The sequence below is a fragment of the Mus musculus genome, chromosome 13, assembly GCF_000001635.26.
Source record: "Mus musculus strain C57BL/6J chromosome 13, GRCm38.p6 C57BL/6J".
Lineage (NCBI taxonomy): Eukaryota > Metazoa > Chordata > Mammalia > Rodentia > Muridae > Mus > Mus musculus.
In genome coordinates, this window is record NC_000079.6 from 67515128 (window position 1) to 67537072 (window position 21945).

The 21945-nt window shown below is 41.2% G+C and overlaps 1 protein-coding gene across 1 annotated transcript; it reads right to left on the bottom strand.

Moving 5' to 3' along the window:
• Window positions 1–653: 653 nt before the first annotated feature.
• Zfp87 (zinc finger protein 87) lies at window positions 654–11104 on the bottom strand. The gene is made up of 4 exons (NM_133228.3): window positions 10950–11104; window positions 6066–6192; window positions 5499–5594; window positions 654–2985 (listed from the first exon to the last, which is right to left on the bottom strand). The coding sequence occupies exons 1-4, from the start codon at window positions 10953–10955 to the stop codon at window positions 1592–1594; spliced, it is 1623 nt and encodes a 540-aa protein (NP_573491.2). The 5' UTR covers window positions 10956–11104; the 3' UTR covers window positions 654–1591.
• Between the last annotated feature and the right edge of the window lie 10841 nt (window positions 11105–21945).

Consider the following 21945-nt stretch of genomic DNA (forward strand, 5'->3'; position numbering starts at 1 on the left):
AAATCAATTTCAACTGGATAAGGGACAATAATTTAATATTAAAAAATGCAAAAAGGTGCCTGGCAGTGCTGGTACATGCCTTTAATTATTTGGGATCCAGATGCAGGCAGATCTCTGAGTTTAAGTCCAGCCTGGTCTACAAAGCGAGAGTTCTAGGACAGCCAGGACTACATAGAGAAATCCTGTCTTTAAAAAAAAAAAAAAAAACAAATAACAAAAAGCAAAGGTGTTATAAAACTAACATTACATTTGCACCAACATGAATGTAGCACACATGGTCTCAAAATTTTGCAGAAAAAGAATACCACAGTAATTAAATTACTATATTTGTGATGTTCGTGAGTGTGTGTGTGTGTGTGTGTGTGTGTGTGTGTGTGTAAAGAAAGGAAGTAGTTTTGGAAAAGAACATGTTAAGACAGACAAAAGGGAGGGCGGACAATACAAGAAATAGGAACAAAAGATCACAGTGTACACTATTAAATAACAAACTTTTACTTTTCTTTGGCTTGCAGCCTTACTTTCTTTCCCTCTTGCTATGATAAACTATCCTTACACACGGAATGTAGTAGAAACAGTTTAGTACTGTTCCTGGTACAAGGGCAATGCTTTTACTAGTTTCTTTTCTCTTGTGATTAAACACTATGACCAGGCAATTTATGGAGGAATGACTTTACTTCAGTTTGCGGTACAGAAGGGATCGAAGTTCACGACAGAGGGTGGGCATGGGAATAAGCTGCATGGTGGCCGAAGCCGGAAGCTGAGAGTTCACATCCTCAATGGTACTCAGGAAGCAGAGTGAGAGAACTGGATGTAGAGGGAGCTCTTTATTCACAAAGTTCACCTCTAGTGACCTACTTCTAAATCTCTCCAAATAGAGCCAACAACTCGGGGCACAAATGTTCAAATGCTTAAGACTACAGGGTTAACATTTCTCATTCGAATCACGACCCTGTGAACGTCGTGAGACATTTTAGGGCAGCGGGAGCTGAAAGAGAAGTTCCTATTGCCTCGACAGTCAGAGGGCAGAGGAAGAGAGAGGAGCGCTTCTTCTCAGTTCCCTTTCTCCTTTTATACAATCCAGGATCCTTGCTCAACAGAGATGGGTTGGTTCCTCCCACAATCAACAGGCCTGAGCACAATTATCCTAAAACAAAAACACAACGCCCGCCCCAAACTTTGCCAAGTCTGATCAGAATCAGGGAGGAATGAGTTAAAAAACTTTCCAAATTTTTCACACTTGCAGAGTTTCTCTCCAGGATACATGTTCTGGTAGACAGAAAGCTCAAGGTAGCACATAATACCTTGTCCCATACTTCACACTTGAAGGGATTCTTCTGAGAATGAGCCCTTTTGCTGGCTGTTAAAGTTGTGAAGTACGGTAAAATATTTGTCCACATTCTCCACATCTGTAAAGTTTCTCTACAGTAGGACGTACCTTGTATCTAACGAAGCCCTAATTAAAGTATGGTTTCTCTTCAGTATGAGTTTTTATGGTATTATTTAAAGTCTGAAGTACAGTAAAGAGTTTTGACACATTCTTTACCTTTGTAGGGTTTTCGCCAATGTGAATTTCCTGATGTTTAGTAAGTCTTCAGCAGGTATAGAAAACCTCACCACATTCTTCCCATTTGAAAGGTTTCTCTCCGGTATGAAGTAATTTGTGCAGAGTAAGGTATGAGTGAGTCGAGAATCCCTTCCCACAGTCTTCACACTTGTAAGGTTTCTCTCCGGTGTGAATTCTCTGGTGTTTAGAACGTCCTGAGCGAGTACAAAAAACCTTCCCACACACGTCACACTTATAGGGATTCTGAGAATGAATTCTTTGATGTTCCTTAAGGAGTGAAGGGTAGCTATAGGATTTCCCACACTCTTCACATTTGTAGGGCTTCTCTCCAGAGTGACCAAGTCTATGCCTCATAAGGTAGGAGTGAGTAGAAAAGGCTTTCCCGCACTCCTCACAGTTGTAGAGCTTCACTTCAGCATGGATTCTCTGGTGCTTAGAAAGTTCGGAGCGAGTTCTAAACATGCTGCCACATATTTCACAATTGTAAGGTTTCACTCCAGAATGAATTCGTTGATGTTCCTTAAGGATTGAAGGATAACAAAATGTTTTGCCACACTCTTCGCATTTGTATGGTTTCTCTCTAGAGTGGCCCAATTTGTGCCGAATGAGGTACGAATGAGTAGAAAAGGCTTTCCCGCACTCCTCACAACTGTACAGCTTCACTTCCGCATGGATCCTCTGGTGCTTAGAAAGGTCTGAGCTAGTTCTAAACATGCTCCCACATACTTCACACTTGTAGGGTTTCACTCCAGAATGAATAATCTGATGTCCCTTCAGGTTTGAACGATAGTAGAATGTTTTCCCACACTCTTCACACTGGTAGGGTTTCTCTCCAGTATGAATTCTTTGGTGTTGGTGAAAGTATGTTGACCTACGGAAGGCTTTGCCACATTCTTCACAACGGTATGGTTTCTCTCCAGAATGAATTCTTTGATGCTGCTTTAGGGTTGAGGGATAGGAAAAGGCTTTCCCACATTCTTCACACCTGTAAGGATTCTCTGCAGAATGAATTCTTTGATGTTGCTTAAGGAATGAAGGTAAATAAAAGGCTTTGCCACACTCCTCACACTTGCAGAGATTCTCTGCAGAATGAGTTCGTTGATGTTGCTTAAGCAATGAAGGGAAATAAAAGGCTTTGGCACACTCCTCACACTTGTAGGGTTTGTCTCCAGAGTGGATTTTCTTGTGTATATAAAGTGCTGAGCGAGTACTGAAGGCCTTGCCACACTCTTCACACTTGTAGGGTTTCTCTCCGGTGTGGATTCGCTGGTGAATAGAAAGTGCCGAGTGAGCACTAAAGACCTTCCCACATTCTTCACATTTGTAGGGCTTCTCCACAGGATGAACTCTCTGGCGCTGAAGAAGGAGTGAGTTCCAATCAAAGGTCTTGTCAAATTCTTGACATTTATAGGGCTTCCCCCCTGGTGAGGAAAAGCTGAGATATGAATGAGCTCCAAGCGACATTCTTCATGTTTACAATGCTTATCTTTAATATGAGGAGTTACTCATATTTTTATAGACAAATGGGAAACTACAATATATTTCCATACCTATACTAACTGTAGTGAAATTCAGAAAATACTGTAGATCGAAATAACATAAACTTCTACTGAAAGGTGAAGACAAAAGTAGAATATAGAAACACTGAAGCCATATCCAAAGTTAAATGGCTAAGAGATCAATAATACCATCAAAAATAACAGAAACTCTTATGCTAACAGAAATAAGCCCACTAGACAAACTGTCTGATCATCAGACATAGATAAAAAGTAAAATATATCTAAATTGGGTACTTTTCTGTTGCTGTGGTAAAATATCATGACTAAAGCAATTTACAGAAGAAAGACTTAAGTTAGGCTTATGGTTCCAAAACGTTCTGAATCCATCATGGAGGACCGAATGAAAGCTATGAGCAGGAGTGATGGCTAGAGCAGAAGCTGAGGCTCGTTTTGTGAATGCAAACCGTGAAGCAGAGAACCAAACAAACAGTGCAGGCAGGATTTGAACTCTGAAAGCCTGACCCCAGTTGTGTGCTGCCTGCAGCAAGGGAGACCACCAAATGGAAACCAAGTAATCAAATACAGGATCCACCGAAAGACTTGCTTATTCAGGAGCCAAACCTGGATATCTGGGAGTTAACTTTATTTGCCTTAAATTAAATGGATGTAGAGATACATAGATTTATATTAAGAATAGAGTTTCAGTTTTGGAGGTTTGAAAATATTTGCTTCATAACTCGTTTCAAGAGTTGAAGACAGTATTTTGTATTACATTTTCATAACAAGAAAATAAGACTCCTGGAAAATACAGACTTATGAGAAACTTTCAAGTTCATGTATAAAGGATAGAGTTTTTCTAAAGGCAACATTTCTGTCAATGAGTGTATCATAAAGTTAGCCTATTTATAAGAATACTCATTCATGAGATAAACAATTGAATAACAAGATATGTAAGACATGAACTATGAGACTCACATTTGCTTATAAAGGACATACAGTCCTGATGTTCAGAACTAAAGCTCATACATTTCTGTAAAAAAAAAAAAAAAATCTTTCTCACAGTCAAAACTCTGACCCATCTTTGTTCCTGTCTCAAAGAACAACAGGGATGGAAATGGAGAGCAGCAGGAGGGAAAGAAGATCCAGTGACCGCCCAAAGTGGGATCTAGCTCAAGGGGAGGCCCCAAGGCCTGACACTGTTACTGAGGCTATGGAGTGCTCACAAAAAGGGACCTAGCATGACTGCCCTCCGAGGGACCCAACAAGCAGCTGAAAGAGTCAGATGCAGTTATTTACACCCAACCAATGGACAGAAGCTGCTCACCCCTGTGGCTGAACTGGGGAAGACCTGGAGGAAGCTGAGGAGGAGGGCAACCCTGTAGGAGGACCAGCAGTCTCAATTAATCTGAACCCTCAAGATCTCTCAGACACTGGACCACTAACCAGGCAGCATACACCAGCTGATGTGAGGCCCCCAACACACATACAGCAGAGGACTGCCAGGTCTGGGTTCAGTCAGAGAAGATGCACCTAACCCTCAAGAGACTGGAGGCACCAGGGAGTTTATAGATCTGGTTGGGTGGGGGGTTGGGGGTGGGGACATCCTAGTGGAGATGGAGGTGGGGAGTGTGGGGAGAGTCGGGGGAGGGGGAAGAGATGTGGGATGTGGAACAGTCAGAGGTGGACATGGGGAGGTGATAAAATATGGAGTGTAAAATAATTAATTAATTAAATTTAAAAAAAAATCTTACATTGTCCTGAAGGGTTTATTATTGGACATTCACAAAAATATGTAGGTTGCATGTGTGAAAATAATTTCAGGCAACCTAGAGTGCAAAATAGGAATGCAGTACATAGAACTGTAAAATAAGAAAGGGATTCATGAATCCACAAAATTCTGAAGACCTACTCCGGCGATCTATTAAAAAATATGCTTCTAGATGTGCAATTTTGGCTTAGGATGTTTTAGCCACAAAAGGAATGTATTTTAAATCACCACTGAGTATGTTGTAGAAAAAAAGTGATTAGAATATAGCACAAGCATTCATAGCTTGGTGAAAAATGTGCAATTTACAAGGATGTACATGACACGGAAGAGTTTAAAGTTACTGCACTTATAGATCTTTAGAAATGTGTGGGAATTTCCAGAAGTGTAGGCAACAGTAAAAAGTCAGCGACAATGTAGACTCAGCAAAGTGAAGAACTCTCTCGACTCATGGCAAACATAAGCAGAGCTCACTGAAGGGGGCCAACCAAGCTTAGAGACTTAAAGTACCATAGAGACCTGGCAGATGTCCTTCTGTGACAGTAAAGGGCATAAAAGGAGATCTTGACATACGACGTCCACCAGAGCAGGTTATCTTGGGAGAAAGCCTGGCTTTCTGTTGGATCTCTAATCTCCCATTCTACCCTCTGACCCTGCAATTCCTACACACCTGGGTGCACGGTGGCAGCTGCTGGTCTCTTCACAACTGAAGGCTCTTGTCTTTGCTCCAGAAATGTGACCAGGTATGGCTTACAGGATGCAAGACCTGTTTGTGGGAAAAGGAAACAACAATGTCTGTGTGTTCTCCTGGGAATTAACATCCTACTCCGCTATTGATCTTCTGAGAGAAGGTGAAGAACTGTAGAAAATTACTTCATTAAATGTTTCCTGAGAAGCACATGTGGAATATGTAGGTGGAATCTCTAATCTGAAGATCCTTAGCTCCATTACACAGTAAACACAAAAGCTGAAGGGTGAAACATTACTTTAACATGTGTGCCCCATACCTCAGGCTACTGGGTTTATAGAATTACAACCAGGATAATGGATGCATATTCCAAAAAACAAACCAAATAGCCATATTAAAAGAAGAAATACAATATTTATTAGAATATCAGCAAAAGCAGGTACATAAGTCACTGCTGCATGGCACAAAGCCCCAATGGAATGTTCCACAAGTGGGGACAATTACATGTTGGTGGTGAAATACGAATTCATTTATGGACGTGAACCTCACCCAGGAACACAAGGTGGCTGTAATTCTCCAGCATCACGTCCCTGTACAGATTCCACTGAGCAGGCTCCAGGCATTCCCACTCCTCTGCAGAGAAATCAATGGCCACATCCCTGAATGACAGCATTTCCTGAAATAAAAATAAATGAAATACATATCAATTAAAGTCATAATATAACAACATAAACTGCAGGAACACAATTCCAAGCTTTGTACAGGGTAAGAGGAGAGCTAGAATACTTCCGCCACAGGTGAGTAGCACCCCTAAGATATTTCTGATATGGTCCATGACCTCATCCCTGACCCGTCTCCATGAAAAGAGAATGGAGAGATCCTACTACCACTCCTATTTGACTTTTAAGAAAGATAAAAAGGCAATGAATGCATTCACGGGAACATACACATTTGTCTTACGCTGATTTTATACACCCCACATCCTACATTTCTCACAGGAGAAAGTTAGGACGAGAGAGAAGGTACTTAGCAACATTTAATATGCACAGTCATGCATGTGAAATGCAATGAAAATGTAGATTCTGATGTATCCGCTCTGGCAGAGGTCTACATTTCTGAATGTGTACAGAGTTCAATAATGATGCTAATGCCAGTGCACCAAGAAACAGGACATGGAGCAGCCAAGAGGTAGAGCAGTAAAAAAGAACTCGCAGACTAAAGCGAATAACAAGGATTTTAACAAATCACAAATTAGTAAGTGTTGCGAGAACACTTGGAGATTTAAAATACACTAGACACACTAACTCTTTTCACCGCTGTTGAGGTTTGGTCTGCTGTTATATATTGTAATGGCGAATGGTGTTGCAGCCAATAGCTGGGCAGAGAAGACAGGCGTGGTTTCGAGTTCCTGGGCTTGGGGAGGAGAACCATGAGGGCAGAGAGAAGAAGGTGAATAGAGGAGAAGGCATCATGGGGTAAGAATCTTAAAATAATGGCCACGTGGTTTGGCTAAGTGGAGTTGTGAGCAGCCCAGATAAAACAAAGCAAATTATATTATAGGATTATTGGCTGGAAAATAGACAAAATAGCATAGAGGATAGATACCTGCCCAGCTCTTGTGCTGATTAAGGTTATTATAAATATAAAGGTTGTGTATGTCTTTTATTCTGGAACTAAATAGTCAAAGGTGGGGTAGAAACCCTAGATTGGGATTAAACTTTTTTTTTTTACAACACACCTCCCTTTTCCTTCTTCCGTATGTTTTCCTTTGTAGGAAGCTATCTGCACATTTGCTACAATCCTACAGCAGGCTCTGAGCTCATGATACCTGTTCCTTGGTAACCTGTGCTCAAGAATTAGAATTTGTGATGCGACTTGCTATTTTCCCTTATTTCAACATTTTCTATGCTTTAGTGTTATTTTTCTTCTTATCACATACAATTCTCAAAATGACCTATGACATCAATGATAACAATTTGCTTTTCTATAATTAAATATCAAAAATATGAGAAGTGTACATTTTAATAGATTATTTTGTAATTATTGTTACAGGTATACTTTGCAGTCTTCATACTAGTTTCATATGCTCATCTGGTCAGACATCTTCCCACCCTCCACCCTGCACCATAGCTTACAATGTCCGAAATCATGTTATCCAGCACCTGGAATGCACTCCATTAGGGTCACCGACAGCCACCATTCTGGGTTACCGTTCCACTAGCTTCCTCCTCCTGTCTAACTTCACTAGAGCATACATTCACCAGTGTCTCCTCAGGCTTCTCTTCCAACTGACACTGACCCACATTAAGTGTGTCACACAGCAACCATTTTTGGTTTTAGTCAACATATTCTGGAATACTACGACTCCGAGTATGGAACTAGAATCCTGAAAAGGATACGGCAGACCATGTGTCAGATTTCCATGAGAAACACAGACTGTAAATTTATTTGGACTATTACTTCTAATATCAATGTCAGATGCCTTATTCTATATGATAGATGTCTAAGTATATTTATATATGTTTAAAATATTCAGTACACTGTTAATGCATGCTCCTAATGAAATATTAAGTACAGTCGATCATGTAAACAGTTGGGACTCAAACTCCTACCCATGATTTTTATGTACATAAACCTTCATACAAAAATTTTATGTACCTAAAAGAGAACAGTTAAATATAGTCTTTGAAAGAGTCTTCTAGACACACATAATGTCTCAACTCACAATACACCACTGTATTTGAATACAACTATGGAAGGGCTCATTGACAGAAATATTTACAACAGAAATGGAGACAATGATGAAAACCTGTACTTCTCATTCTTATTCCTTGAATATATTTTTACCTCCTATTTATATCTTTCTCAAGACTCAAATTTCTTTTTCTATTGCTTCTCTCCATAGCTTCTGACATATATCAGAACGACCACCAGGAAATGAATGTCATCACTCAGCATAACTTCCCTTCAGCATTTTTCAAGAATGACATGCCTAATACAAGGTTACTACATGAGAAAAAAAACCAAAAACCAAACCAAACCAAACCAAAAACCCATTAATTCCTTCCCTCAGATGGTCACTCAGAAAAACAAAAACAAAAATAAAAAGAAAGGGGTCAGGAATGGAAACCATGAAATATTAGACTCCTCCCCAATGAGGAGGAAGAAGTCTCAATTTAGCAGTTTGGTTTCGTGGCTGGATGGCACACCTGTGAAGGGCAGTGGAGGATGCGGTTGCCATTATCCGTGTGTGGGACTGGAATTCCGTTCAGGCTAAAGGTAAAGAAACATCCCTCACATAGCTGAACCTGTGCAGTGAGGACTAAGAGGGAAGTGTATATCATGGAGGCTGCACCAGTCAAGGATTAAAGAGGGAAATGGGGAATGAATGACTCAAGTCCCAGACTGAATGTTTAAGAAGCACAAATGGGAAGAATTCCAGGAAAACCAGAAGACACATCAAGAGGTCCCAACAGAAACTAATACAAATGAACAATCAGAGAAAATAAACATTCCCTGCAAATGTGGAGGAATCTTCAAGCAAGACAAAGCGTAAAGTCCCTACACACACAGTAATGCAGAGGACTATCTATCTGATCACCAAAATTTAACGCCTTTAACAGAAGCATGTGAGCAGGAGATTTTTAAAGTACACATCAAATACAGTCAATAAACCTTCTCAAGTATATGTTTTAAATGTGAGCCATGTCAGTTAGACGGAATTCTGTCAGGCTGGTACTAAGCCAAGTGACAGAAGCCATCAGAAATAGTGTATCCATGAACTGTTTTTTAAAACCTTTAATAATTTTTACACAGAATCGTACTTAGCTTAAGTTCATCTTGAGTAATCTATAATATGGAAGATGACCTTGAAGTCCTAATCCCCCGCCTTCACTTCACAATGCAGAGATAACAAGGATGCTCCAAGAAGAGGCTTCAGTTTTGGTTTGGTTTGGTTTCTTTCAATCACAGGTGTGTTTAAAGTATATATACTGGAAAGGTCTGTAAGTTACAGGACAGCATGCCTCTGCTTCATGCCTACTTCTTAGGAAACCACTTTTGGTTCACAAGGTAGTGTACTCTTCCCACTTTAGATAATGGAAAACACAATGCTGTTCTTGTCCTGTAGGCCAGTGACATTAACTAGGAAGTCTCTGTCTTTTACATAACAGTTACATAGTCCACAGAAATATTCATACTGAAGGTGGCTTAAAACCCATGTTCCTTATGAATAATAGGCTTTAATGCCACACAAACACTTGATTTGACTTAAAGTGTTGTGAACTACAAAACTATACAAGAGACAGGCCAAGGAGTCTATTATGGGCAAGGGACCCTAACTGAGCAAAAGCTCTTCAAATTCACCTTTCAATCTTTCTGACGTGGATAAACTGGCAAATGTTCAGGGAGCAACAGGGAACCTGAGTGCCACAGTCGGGGCAGTGATAGAGTAGTTGTTAAGGGAGGTTTAGATGTGCAGTGTCCAGAGATAGAAGAGAAGCTCACAATTGAAGAGCAACGTAAACACTGTTAGGTATTCAAGGTCACTTCTCCTCCCCAGGGACACTCAAGTCCTTTCCCCGAAGTCACTAATAATCTCCAGGCCATCTCTCTGCTCCCATCACCCCCTCATTTGTTTCAGAAAAGGAGTCCAAGCTTCTGACATTACACAATCTCTGACATAAGTGGATACGGTATTTTCTAGTATTTTACTCTACAATGTAGGATCAATAATATCCTGAATAAGCCTTCTCCTTTAGAACATTAGACTGTCTCTACATGTGAGTGTTAAGTGTGAAGATATAGATCACGGAGGTGGCCATGAAATATTCTCATTCAAAACAACACACCAAAAAAAACCTAACAATTTATTCCAAAGAGAATGGTACTAACATCCTATACACCAACCTCCTTAGCAGAACTCTGTCCCTGGAAACGAGGAGCAGCTATTAACTCAAACCAAGAATATTAGGCTGGCCATAAATAGGAGGTGCCAGATCTCCACTCGATCTAGAAGTTCTGAGAAATCTGACCACAGTCAAGTGGCCAAGTGATCACAGCCAACAGACTTCCTAAGGCAAGCAGGAATGTGGGCTCCCATTTACACCTCTGGCGCAAGGAGAGGGCCGGCCCACCCTGCGGGGGGGCAATACTGAACCTTCCACCATTCCACATTTCTGTGCTACAGAGCCAGCTCTCCCACCCCAGAAGCGTATACAGCCGCGTCCTAACAAAGCTTTCACTCACAGCGCCACCCCCATACTGCTCTCCCCACCCAGATTTGCATCCAGGCTCAGTTGGCCCAGCTTAGGTCAGCAGCACAGCATCACCAACTCGGCTTCTCCCTGCCTCTGGTCCACCTCGGCTCCGCTCCCTCCAAGCTGGACCACTCCCCTGCACATTCCCTCAGGCTGCACTGCTCCCTGGACCAACCTCCATGTCAGAGATCCGATCGAGAGCGAGGAGCAGGACACAGCACCGCTAACTTAGGGGAAGACAAACGTCTGCAGACGGGATGCGGAAGTGCGGTTCGCAGAGCGGCTGCTTGTGACGTCACAGAGGGCACGACTACATTTCCCAGAGTTCTGTGTTCTCCCTACTGACAGCGGAGGAGGGTGGAAAGAAAGGAGAGGTGTCAGCACTGGGACAAAAGCCCACAGTCAGGCTGCTTTAAAAGTTCCGGTTGTAAAACGGACGTGCTAGAACATCCGTTGAGGCTTTGATAGGAGGGGTTATTAGTTGTATCTGGTCAAACTGTAGTTTAAAAACTCGTCTACTAATTATAAAATTGGAACCTGCACCAAAAGTTGACAATCATTTAATTGTACTTTAAAATAAGGAAACAAGAGGCTAAAGTGGAGTGAGTGCTATTACTTAGAGATGCTTTTTGACATCAACTTCGGTGTTTAAAATGAAAGGATTACAAATCCAAAGCGTTCTAGGCACTTTACAGAGACCTTGTCTCAAAATACAAAGTACAAAACTAGCAAAGGGGGTAGACTACGTGCCTAGAATGAAGGAAGACTTAATTTAATGCTCAACTTGTACATACTCCATTTTTCCATGTGTGCTGACAAGCCTGTGAGCATACATGCATTAGACTCCACAGCTGGGAAAACAAACAAAAACACTTTCCTGTGAGCACTGGAATCCATACAGTGAAGGAGGTAGGTCAGAGACATAGACGTTAAAAAAAAAAAATCTCTGAACGAGGTTATAAGTACTACCCTCACATTTACATGTGAAGACTTTCCAGAATCCATTGGTGGATCCTTGATCTCTCCATTTGTCCCTTGCTTACACTTTCATTCATTAATCTGCATAAGAACTTTAATTTTATGAGAACTATACCAGAACATCACCCACGTCTCCCTGGTTCACCACAAACAGAGAAGTGTTTAACAGCAGGTGGTCTCTGAGCCTGTGAGTATCTCTTCTGCTTCTCTCCCAAGGAGGGCACAGTTCTTAGCATTGTACGGACTTCTGGTCCATCATCCATTGTAGAATTTCTCTCTGCATTAGGCATGGGGTATCTTGCTCTGTAGACCAGGCTTGCATTGGACTCAAAGATCCCCCTGATTCTGCTTCCCAAGTGCGGGGATTAAAGGCATGTGCTACCACTATCCATGGTATTTTTATCACTGTGGAGAACTCAACTTCTCTTTTCCTACTTAGTTCTCCTTGCAGTGATTAAGCATGTGTTGTAACCTCCGAATTGCTGATACTAGAGAGATACTTTAGTGTTGTGCACAGTTTGTCTCTGCATTTTTTGCTCCCACCCCCCACCCCCCTGGCCAGAAGCTCCCATCTTCCCTCTAGCCCTAGACAAGTATGCTACACAGACAGCTGGTTTCTGTGCTGTGTCCTCCTGCAGCAGCCTGAAACTCCCTCCCCCCACCTCTAGCATTAGAATGGCACTACCCATAAAACTCCCCCTTAATGAGGACATTCTGAGGAGACATCCTCCCTGCCTTTGTGTCTCTAAAAACCAACACTCCTGCTGAGGAACTGCAGAACTCCAGGTGCCTGTCCTTGAGACCTTAGAGAAATAACAAGCTCAAGGGAGACCATGGGGAAAAAAAAGTAAACAGAGGTCAAGCTCTCCTTAAATGCTATTTTCCCACTGGACTTTCTCCTTTCAGATGAATTCACACTTTTGGAAGAATAGAGTCTTTCATGGACGGGGGTCTAGGCTTAGGGCACCTTTCCTGTTGCCTCAATATGGAGAATTAGGGTTCCCCGTTTAGAGCCATTCTTTCAATAATTACCTAGAATTTCAAATGGCCTTTTCTGTAGTTTGAACATGATGAATGAAAGATAACAGCAGCAGGAAGACACCTACTGATCTTAGGAAAGAACTCAGGATAGCTGCATCTCTGCAGCACTGACTTGCAGGCAGCTCCACAGGGGAGGGAGACTCCTCACCTATACTCTTTACCTCATGTATAACCTGGGCGGGGCAGACCTGTGGATTTTGTAAATATCTCGTAATTCAAGATGCCTATCAGCGCTTGCTCATTTCCTGAGTCTTAATGAGCCTCCTTTTAGGAGTGAAACTTCGGGTTCAAAAGGAAGTGCCACACAAGCACTCAAATTCATCCTGCGCACTGTTGGACATTGGTTCTAAAGCTTTGAATCTGCGTGTCCAGATGCTGAGGGTCCTTGTCCCCAGCTGGTTTTTGATCTATCAAAGATGTCAATGGCCAATGGCTGGGCACAGGGCGGGACACTTAGAATTCTGTGGGTAGGATGCCGAGAGGAATGGGGCAGAATCACTAAGACCCCAGGAAGACAGAAGGAACAGATTTAGAGCTACAGCCTGAAGATCATCCGAAATGTAGGAGAAAAGGGAAAGTGGCCTCTGGAAGGGCTGCCCAGAATCATGTTGGGCAGCAAAGACCAATGGGCTTCACAGGAGGAAACGGGGCAGCAAAGTTAAAAGTAGATGTGGGGGCAACAGGCTACGCACACATAGCCTGGTTTCTCCGGAGAACCCGATGGGTGGTAATTCCCACCTACATGGGACGGTAGGGTTCGACCATGTCTCCTGGACCCCTGGTTCCTGTTAAAGTTACTGCCCGCACAGCCCCCACAGGGGAGGCATGGCTATCAGCCACGCAGGAACAGCACCAAGCCTTCCCACATGTAAATAAGGTTTCCCCCAAACTCTCAGTCCAAGCCAATGAGAGGTACGTGCTGTCAAACCCTGAATCACCCCCAGAACTGTATGTAAACCCATGCAGAGAATTAAAGGTACACGAGAACTATTCCTTTGTCTGAGTCTTTTGTTCCAAGAGCTGTAACACTTAGAGACCTTGAAGAGCCACCCGCCGCACTCCTCACTGGACTGTTGGCCTAGCCTGACCTGACTCAGTTCAGAGGAGCTCAGAGTTACACAGTGACCTGGAAGGCACGGCAGACTTCGTCTTCCTGCCTGCATTAGATTCCCTTTGCTGGAACCTTTCCACCCGGCCTGGACAGAGATCTCCGTGAAAAAACTCTGGCACCCAGGCCCACAAGTAGATTTAGAAGGTGTTGAGCCAGGAGTACCAGAGGGAAGAGCATGCTAGCCATGGGAGGCTAGTGCCCAGCCACTGAGCTAGTAAGGCATGTTAAAAATAAGCTAGTGTGTGTGGGTGGGTGGGGGTAGGGGTGGGGTGCGCACATGTGATCTGCCAGGAGCACAAAGCGGTGAAGCAAAAACTCACTGAAACAGCCCACCAGCACATTTTCATACTTTTCTTCTTAGCTTTTTGCTGCTTCTCACTGTAGACGTTTGAGTGAAGTGAGAGCCATGTGATGGCCTACTAAGACTTTTCTGTATTGAAATTTCTCTGCCAAACTAATCAGCCTCGCACCTTTGAATTCAGCCTCACTTAGTATTCAAAACTTGGGCAGAATGAATGCAGATTCCTTGCCTGAATATATCAATGAGCATGACTGAAATTTCAGATAGATCCCTTTTTTCCTTCTGAAACCTCTTTAGTCAGCTGCCAATGTCCATCTTTTTCAAGGCAGTCCTATCTTTGAAACTTCCAGATGAATGTATCACTAAGTAATGCTTTCTGAGCTCTATAGATTGTCAATGTTAATGATCAAAATCCTGAAGACTACTTCAAGGTCTGCTCATGGCCTACCTACCTGCTCAATGCCCTACCTTCTAGGAATCAACTTCTCTCATATTTTGCTTTCCTTGTTTCTGTGATAAAGTATCTTACTAAAGTATATTTAGGACAAGTTTATTCCTTTTGGAGCATAACTTGAGGACACAGCCTTCCAGTATGAGGAAAGCATAGATGGCAAGAGCAGAAAATGGGGTTGGAGAGATGGCTCAGTAGTTAAGAACCACTTAACTACTCTTCCAGAGGTCCTGAGTTCAATTCCCAGCAACCACATGGCAGTTCACAATCATCTGCAGTGGGATACAATGCCCTCTTCTGGTGTGTCTGCAGAAAGTGTCAGTGTACTCACATATGTAAAATAAATCTTTTTTAAAAAAATAGAGCAGAAAATATTGCTCACATTGCATTCCCTGTAGCAATGAAGGGAGCAATGGAAGCTTGTGTTAGGCTCCATCCAATTTTTAATTTACAACAGGGTCCGTTGCATACTAAAGTTTCTGTATTGCTTTGCTTTCTATAGCTGAGATAAACACCATGACCCAACACGAGAGAAAAAGGTCTGTTTCATCTTAGCATTCCCAGGTAATAGTTAATCACTGAGGAAATCTAGGGCAAACTGAAGCTGATGTGGCCATCCCTGTTTTAGTGTGACTTTCAAACTAAATAGCACAGAGTGCATGACTGTTCACTTGATGAGAACTAGAACCACAGAGGAAACAAATTTCTGGCATGCTTCCCACCACGATGATAATGTACTGAATCTTTGAACATCTTTGCCATTATAAGAGTTGCCTTGGTCATGGTGTCTCTTCACAGCAATAAAACCCAAGTTAAGGAACCAGTCATTCCCAGAAATTTGACTCCTCTGTGAGGTGTCCTGGTAACTAGTTCTGGCAATACACCTTATATTTGTTACAGTGCCTCAACTTAGAAGATGGTCTTTACGTGACCACACTGGACAGGAATGTGCAGGATTCTACAAAATTTAATCCAAATTGTGCCCAGTGAACAAATTTATTTTACTAAATGTTCACTTTCCATTCCAAGGTTTGAGTGTATCTTTTCTGAAACTAGTGAAGTATATCATAATTACTATTTCTTCCTAATTTTAGGACATTGTTTTGATTTTTTAAAAGGTATATTGGTGTGCGTGGTTGTATATGGGTATGGCTATGCAACGATACATATGTAAAAAGCAAAGAACGTCTTTGTGGAGTTATTTCTTCCTAAATGTATGTGGACTTCGTGGTTCAGACCTATGTTTGAAAGCTTTTGTGGCTAGCACCTTTTCCTATCAAGTCATCCACTGTTCCCAGCTATCTTGTTTTCATTTGACTTTGTATGTTTTGAAGTGTGATCACACTATTATAATGTAATGTTTAGTGTCAAGATTGTTTCACACTCTGCATAATATACATAATTTCTGGGTTCATAATTAAACCATTTTAATTTGGTTAAGGTTATATGTCATCTTGAAAGCTGATGCAGTGCCTTGAACTTCTTTACCATCATGGAAGGTTTTAGTCGTCTTAAAGACAATATATTCATTTTTTATGCAAAAGTAAGAAAAAACTATCAATATTGCGGGGTAACATTGAGGCGGAATTAGAAAGAAGGTGGGACACCCAGTAGGGAGAGAGAGAGAGAGAGAGAGAGAGAGAGAGGAATTCTGGAAAAGAGTCAGGTGCAGGAGACTCACCGCAGAATGCTGAAGGAGACAGCCATATAAAGCCATATATAGCTAAACAGGTTATATAAATAATAATAGTCAGGGAACAAGGCAAAGCTTATGACCTACGCATTTATTAACAATAATTCAGTCTGAGGCATTATTACTAGGAACAAAGAAGATGGAAGGAAAAGCCAGTGGTCACAGGGTTATATATCACATAACAAATGGACTTCTGTTTGTAACAGAATAGAATGTTACATCTTTTTATTAATTTTTCATAAACCAGAGAGTATTGATATCTGGCTCTTGGTTCCCCTTTCAATACTCATGCTTCCTCAGAATTCTGCTGCCCTCTCTCTTACTTTAACCCCTTTAACTGAAATGACTCCCATCCCTCTGAAACTCATCCAAGAAAATTCCTACTCACCCCCCCATGTTTTATTACCTCTCATGAATATCATTATATTTTGTTTTGTTTTGTTTTGTTTTGTTTTTAAAAACCCTGGTGACAGATTTTATTGCCACATAAAGATGACTAGTTTTTTAATTGTTTCCCACAAGGATTTGTTAGATCTGTACTGTGTGTCTAGTTCCCTTAAAGTAGTGGAAAAAGAGAGAACACTGAAGCTGCCCTGTTTTCTTCAGCTTGTACCCTGCCTTCATAGGTAGGAGACAAGCTATTCAGTCAGTACAGTTTATCACCAGTTCTGTGATGGCCTGTTGATGCTGTGGATGCAAAGAGAGGGATGGGGGATGAGTGTCATGTGCTTGGCTAGTCAGAGTCCTCAATTTTCAGAGCAGCATTTATGTCAATCAAGGAATGAGAAAGTGAAAACTGTGTGTCTGCTCAGCAGATGGTAGTGCTCTGAGCGAAGTCACTCAGAGGGACACATGTGAATCTCAGGTAGGGAGAAGGAAATCCCTGTTGTCAATAAACATTATTCTGTATGAGGAAGGGTGGGTGATGGTATGATATAGGGAGGTCAGAGGAAAGATTTGACCAGCTCTTCACAGAGCCCATTCAATGAAGTGGGATTCTACTTTGAAGGGCATGGATGATGGCATTTAATATTTTTTGTTTTAGGAGCAATTGTACTGCCTGTCTTGCATTTCTGGTAGTTGAAGAGGTCTGTCAATTGACTTTTCATATCAATCTCTTTAATGACCTTGAAGGTTCCCAACACTTGATAGTTCTGTAATTGAATGAGTTGGTCCTATCCATGGTACTTCTTCTTTTTCATCATAAATGATCTGGTTACTTCCACAGAGAAGATGGGAATCTTGAACTCATAGAGCAGTTGTGTTCCTCACTTTATAGCTTGGATGGAGCTACTGATGTGGAATGCTTTAGTTCAAAGGGCCATTGCAAACCTTCAAGCCTAGTGAGACTTCTTATTTCTACTGTGGGCTTCCCAGCATTTCTGGGACAGTGGTGATAAGAAGGTGTTACCTGGCACTATAATGTTGTTAAGTGGATTTTCAGTGTTCTGATACTTGGACTGCAATTTTAAGTAGTGAGAATCACATTGTTCAAAGGCATAGAAGCACACACAAAAAGGAGTGTTGTGAACACACCATGCAAGAAATATATGTGAATGTGTTTCTGTCATTCTATGTCAGAATTTATTAAACAGTAAATTCACAAGGGGTAACACTTTCAAAAAAAGCAATTTGCCAGATAATGCACATTACCTTGGCAGTGTGCCTGAGGTAAATATAGGTTCTTTTATTCTAATCTTAATTACTAATTTTAACTCATATTCCACACTCCATAGAACACATTCAGTATATCAGTATTTATGTATATGTGTATTTTAAAGAATTATAAGAGGAAAAGAGGCTAAAACAGACTTTAAGAGGTTTCAGAATGAGATGACAGAAATTGATCAAACTCAGCTGCTCCTGTGGTTAAGGGAGAGTCAAGGAGGAGAGCAAAGCTTTAACACTGCGTCCAGCTAATGTAGAAAGAAAAAGCTGAGTCAGAGAAATGTCAGGTTCACGTTCACATGGGTGAGGAGGTATTCAGGCAGTCTGCACCAACAGCTGGAGACCAAGCCTAGCAAAGAGGCATGCTATTTCATGATGCAATCTGTTCATTTGTGTCTCTGTTGTGGAAGTGAGACCAGTAAGGTTATGGTTCAACAATTTATGATTACTAATTCATTCTTGTGAGTTTGTGACATATGTAGTATTCTATTATACTTCCTTGAATGCAGTATTGTAGAATTGCTTGTTTGTTCCTTGTGCCTTTTTTGCCCAGTTTAATCTTCTGATCTTCTCATTTTTCTGTAGAGTTGGCTTACTGGATGTAATTCTTTCAATCCATTTCATCATAAACATTTTTCCTTTCTCCTTCACTTCAGACAGTTTTGCTGAGAATAGTAGTTGGGACTGGAAACTGTGGTCTTTCAAAGTTTTAGAACATCAGTTCATGTCCCCTACCATGACTCCACAGAGAAATGTGCTATGATTCTAATGGGCTTGCTATTGTCTGTGACTTACTCTTTCCCTCTTGCTGATTTCAAAGGCTTCTCTTTGCTTTGTTCTGTACATTCCATGCTTTAGTTATTATATAATGTGAAATTTTCTCAGGTTACATTGGTTGCTCAGTGTGAGTCTTGAATCTTCACAGGCAACTCTTTCCATAAATTAGGGGAGTTTTTGTCCATGATCTTGTTAAAAATGCTTTCTGTGCCTCTGTCTCGGAAATTTAAAAACATACATTTTATTTATATATTCAGTTACTTTGCACTATCCTAGAGTTCCTGCATACTCCATTCTTCCATGTTTTCAGATTTGATATTTTCTCTAAGTACCAAATTCGTCCACCTTGGCATCAAGACCTGATCTTTTTTTCACTTCATCTAATCTGTTAATGAGGCTTTTCTCTGAATTTTTTGTTTTGAGTTTTTTAATTTTATATTTCAAGATTTATTCTACTTTGGGCTTGTTTTTCAGTGACCCTATCCCTAGAATAAATTCTTTTTTCATATCTTGAATTGCTTTCATTATTTAATTCCAGTTTGTTTTTGTGGTCTTTATTCTGGTATTTATTCAAAACTTTTTGAGTTTTTATTCAAACTCTTTGGTTCTTTGGTCATGTTTATAATTGCCTTTTTGAAAGCACTGTCTTGTCCATGATCTAAATCACTTTTCTTTGAGAATACTGATTTTTTGGTGCAGATTTCTTGTCCTAGTCAATGTTCCACTGCTGTGAAGAGACACCATAACCAAGGCAATTATTAACACATTTAATTTGGAGCTTATGTATAGTTTCAGAGGCTTAGTTCATTATCATCATGGCAGCACTCATGATGCTTGAGCAGTATCCGAGAGCTACATCCCAACCTGCAGAGTGGGTTTTTGAAACCTCAAAGCTCACTCCCAGTGACACACTTCCTCCAAGGCCACACCTATTACAAGACCACACTTACTCCAACGAAGCCACACCTCCTAATCCTGTTAGAGTTCCACTCCTGCATGAATAAGAACTCAAATAAAGCCTATAGACAACATTATTAAACACATTTGTTTGGGTTATTCCTGTATTTGTAATGAAACATGGTAATGTGCCTGATATTAAGATGTTGTTCTGTTGAATGGGTATTTGAAACTTTGTTTCCTAGTAAACGATCCTTGTCTGTTGTATCCAGCTTAAGGTTTACTCAAACCTTAAACCAGTTAAACTGGGCTTGAACTATCTATCTTGGGCTTAAGGTCTATCTGGGCAATTAAAATCTCAATTGTCTGACTAGGGTTGCAGAAAGTAACCATGGTCTAGATTAAGCTAAGTGAGGTTTCTAAACCCCAAAGCAGACCTTATGCAGAGTTTGAGGATTGGACAACCTCAGGGGTCTGCGGGAAGTGTTCTCGGAGTTTCCTCAGATAATGGGTGCTAGTGGAATTGTCAATAACAATCTGGGATTTCCTGTCTAAAAAGGAGGGCTAGAGAATGGGAAGTCAGGTATAAGACATATGGTCCTTAGGAATGTTGCAAGGGTGGGTCAATAAATTACTTTTTCTGTGCTTTTTGTAACATTCCATTATTTCCCCCATCTACCAACATTGTGGCCAACTTGTGAGATGCTTTATTACCAATTTCATGAGTTGAAAAACCCAAATAAAGTTGAATACATTGAAGAATATATCCCCCTATCAATTTTAAAGTACATCTTAAAGTACCGGTAATTTGGTCACAACAAAGTTCTAGCTAAGGAAGGCTAGTAAGGGTTGGCAAAGCTACCCTCTGTGGGTGGTACTCTTCCATGACATGGGACTTATGTAAGTAAGCACAAGCATTTACCATTTTTAATTAAGAATTTTGCACACGCTTTACTTTTATTTACCCTTCTTCATCCAAGTCTTCCCAGATTCGATTGCCTTCACAGTCCACTCATGATTATATCCTACCTCCCCACAAATGCCAATTTGTCCTTTCTAATTTTCTCATATGTGTGGCTTTTCACTGGAGAGTGATCAACTTATTGACAATACTTTGAGAACCTTGAACCTTCCCACTCAGTAGTTTTGCATTTCCCATAAGACCTTTGAAAGTGGTGGAAATTTGTGGCTAAATGCCCTCTGTGTGCTGGCATTTAGTCTGGTTTACTGCTGCTGCACAAGTCTTAAGCATGACACCAAAACCCCTTCGAGGTTTTTTTTTTTTTTTTTTTTTTTTTTTTTTCCTCGAGACAGGGTTTCTCTGTATAGCCTGGCTGTCCTGGAACTCACTCTGTAGACCAGGCTGGCCTTGAACTCAGAAATCCACTTGCCTCTGCCTCCCAAGTGCTGGGATTAAAGGCGTGCACCACCGCCCGGCCCCTTCGAGTTTATATGTGCAGTTGTTCCTGTGTGTTCAGAAGATATTGTTTCACTGTAACCATTCACTGACTCAGGCTCTTACATTCTCTCCACCCTCTCCTCTCCAATGTTCCCTAAACCTTTGGAGGAGGGGATAGGATATGTATGTTCAATTTAGTATTGGAAATTATACAATCACTTATTCTATGCATGCTGGCCATTAGGGGTCTGTGCTGGTCATGATCTACAGCACTGAAAAGTTTCATTGAGGAGAGAGGAAATGCCTTCGTCTATGGGCATAATCTTCCGTTGTTAGAAGTTGTAGGGGGTTGTTTCCCTAATTGCTTGATTGGCTAAATAAAGATGGCAGAAGCTAATTATTAGGCAAAGATATGAAGGTGTGTTTTCCAAGTCTCACAGAGGAAGAGGGGGATGGAGAAGATTAGAGTTGGACCCAGTGGTGAAGCAGAAAGCTACAACCATGTAGGTCTCTCGGGGCACTGATAGTTTGTAGCCTCTGCTGGCAGCTGCAGAGGCCAAGGAGGATGGGGCAGGATATTCTTCACCCAGCCTTTTTTCTAGTTGGTTTTAAAATATAAAAGTCTCTGTAGTGTTTTCCTTCCACAGTGATAAAGAGAACTGGGTGAGACGGCCATTGCCAGCACCAGCCAGAGAACAAAGACTGGACAGAACGGTACTCAAAGGTCTGACTCTAAAAGCCACAGAGGTCTGCATCATTATATCCTCAGGGAACAGAAAGGAGATGCTCTCTGGAGATTATATGGGATAAAACTAACCCTGAATCTTCCATTTGTCTTTGCCATGAATACTAAAG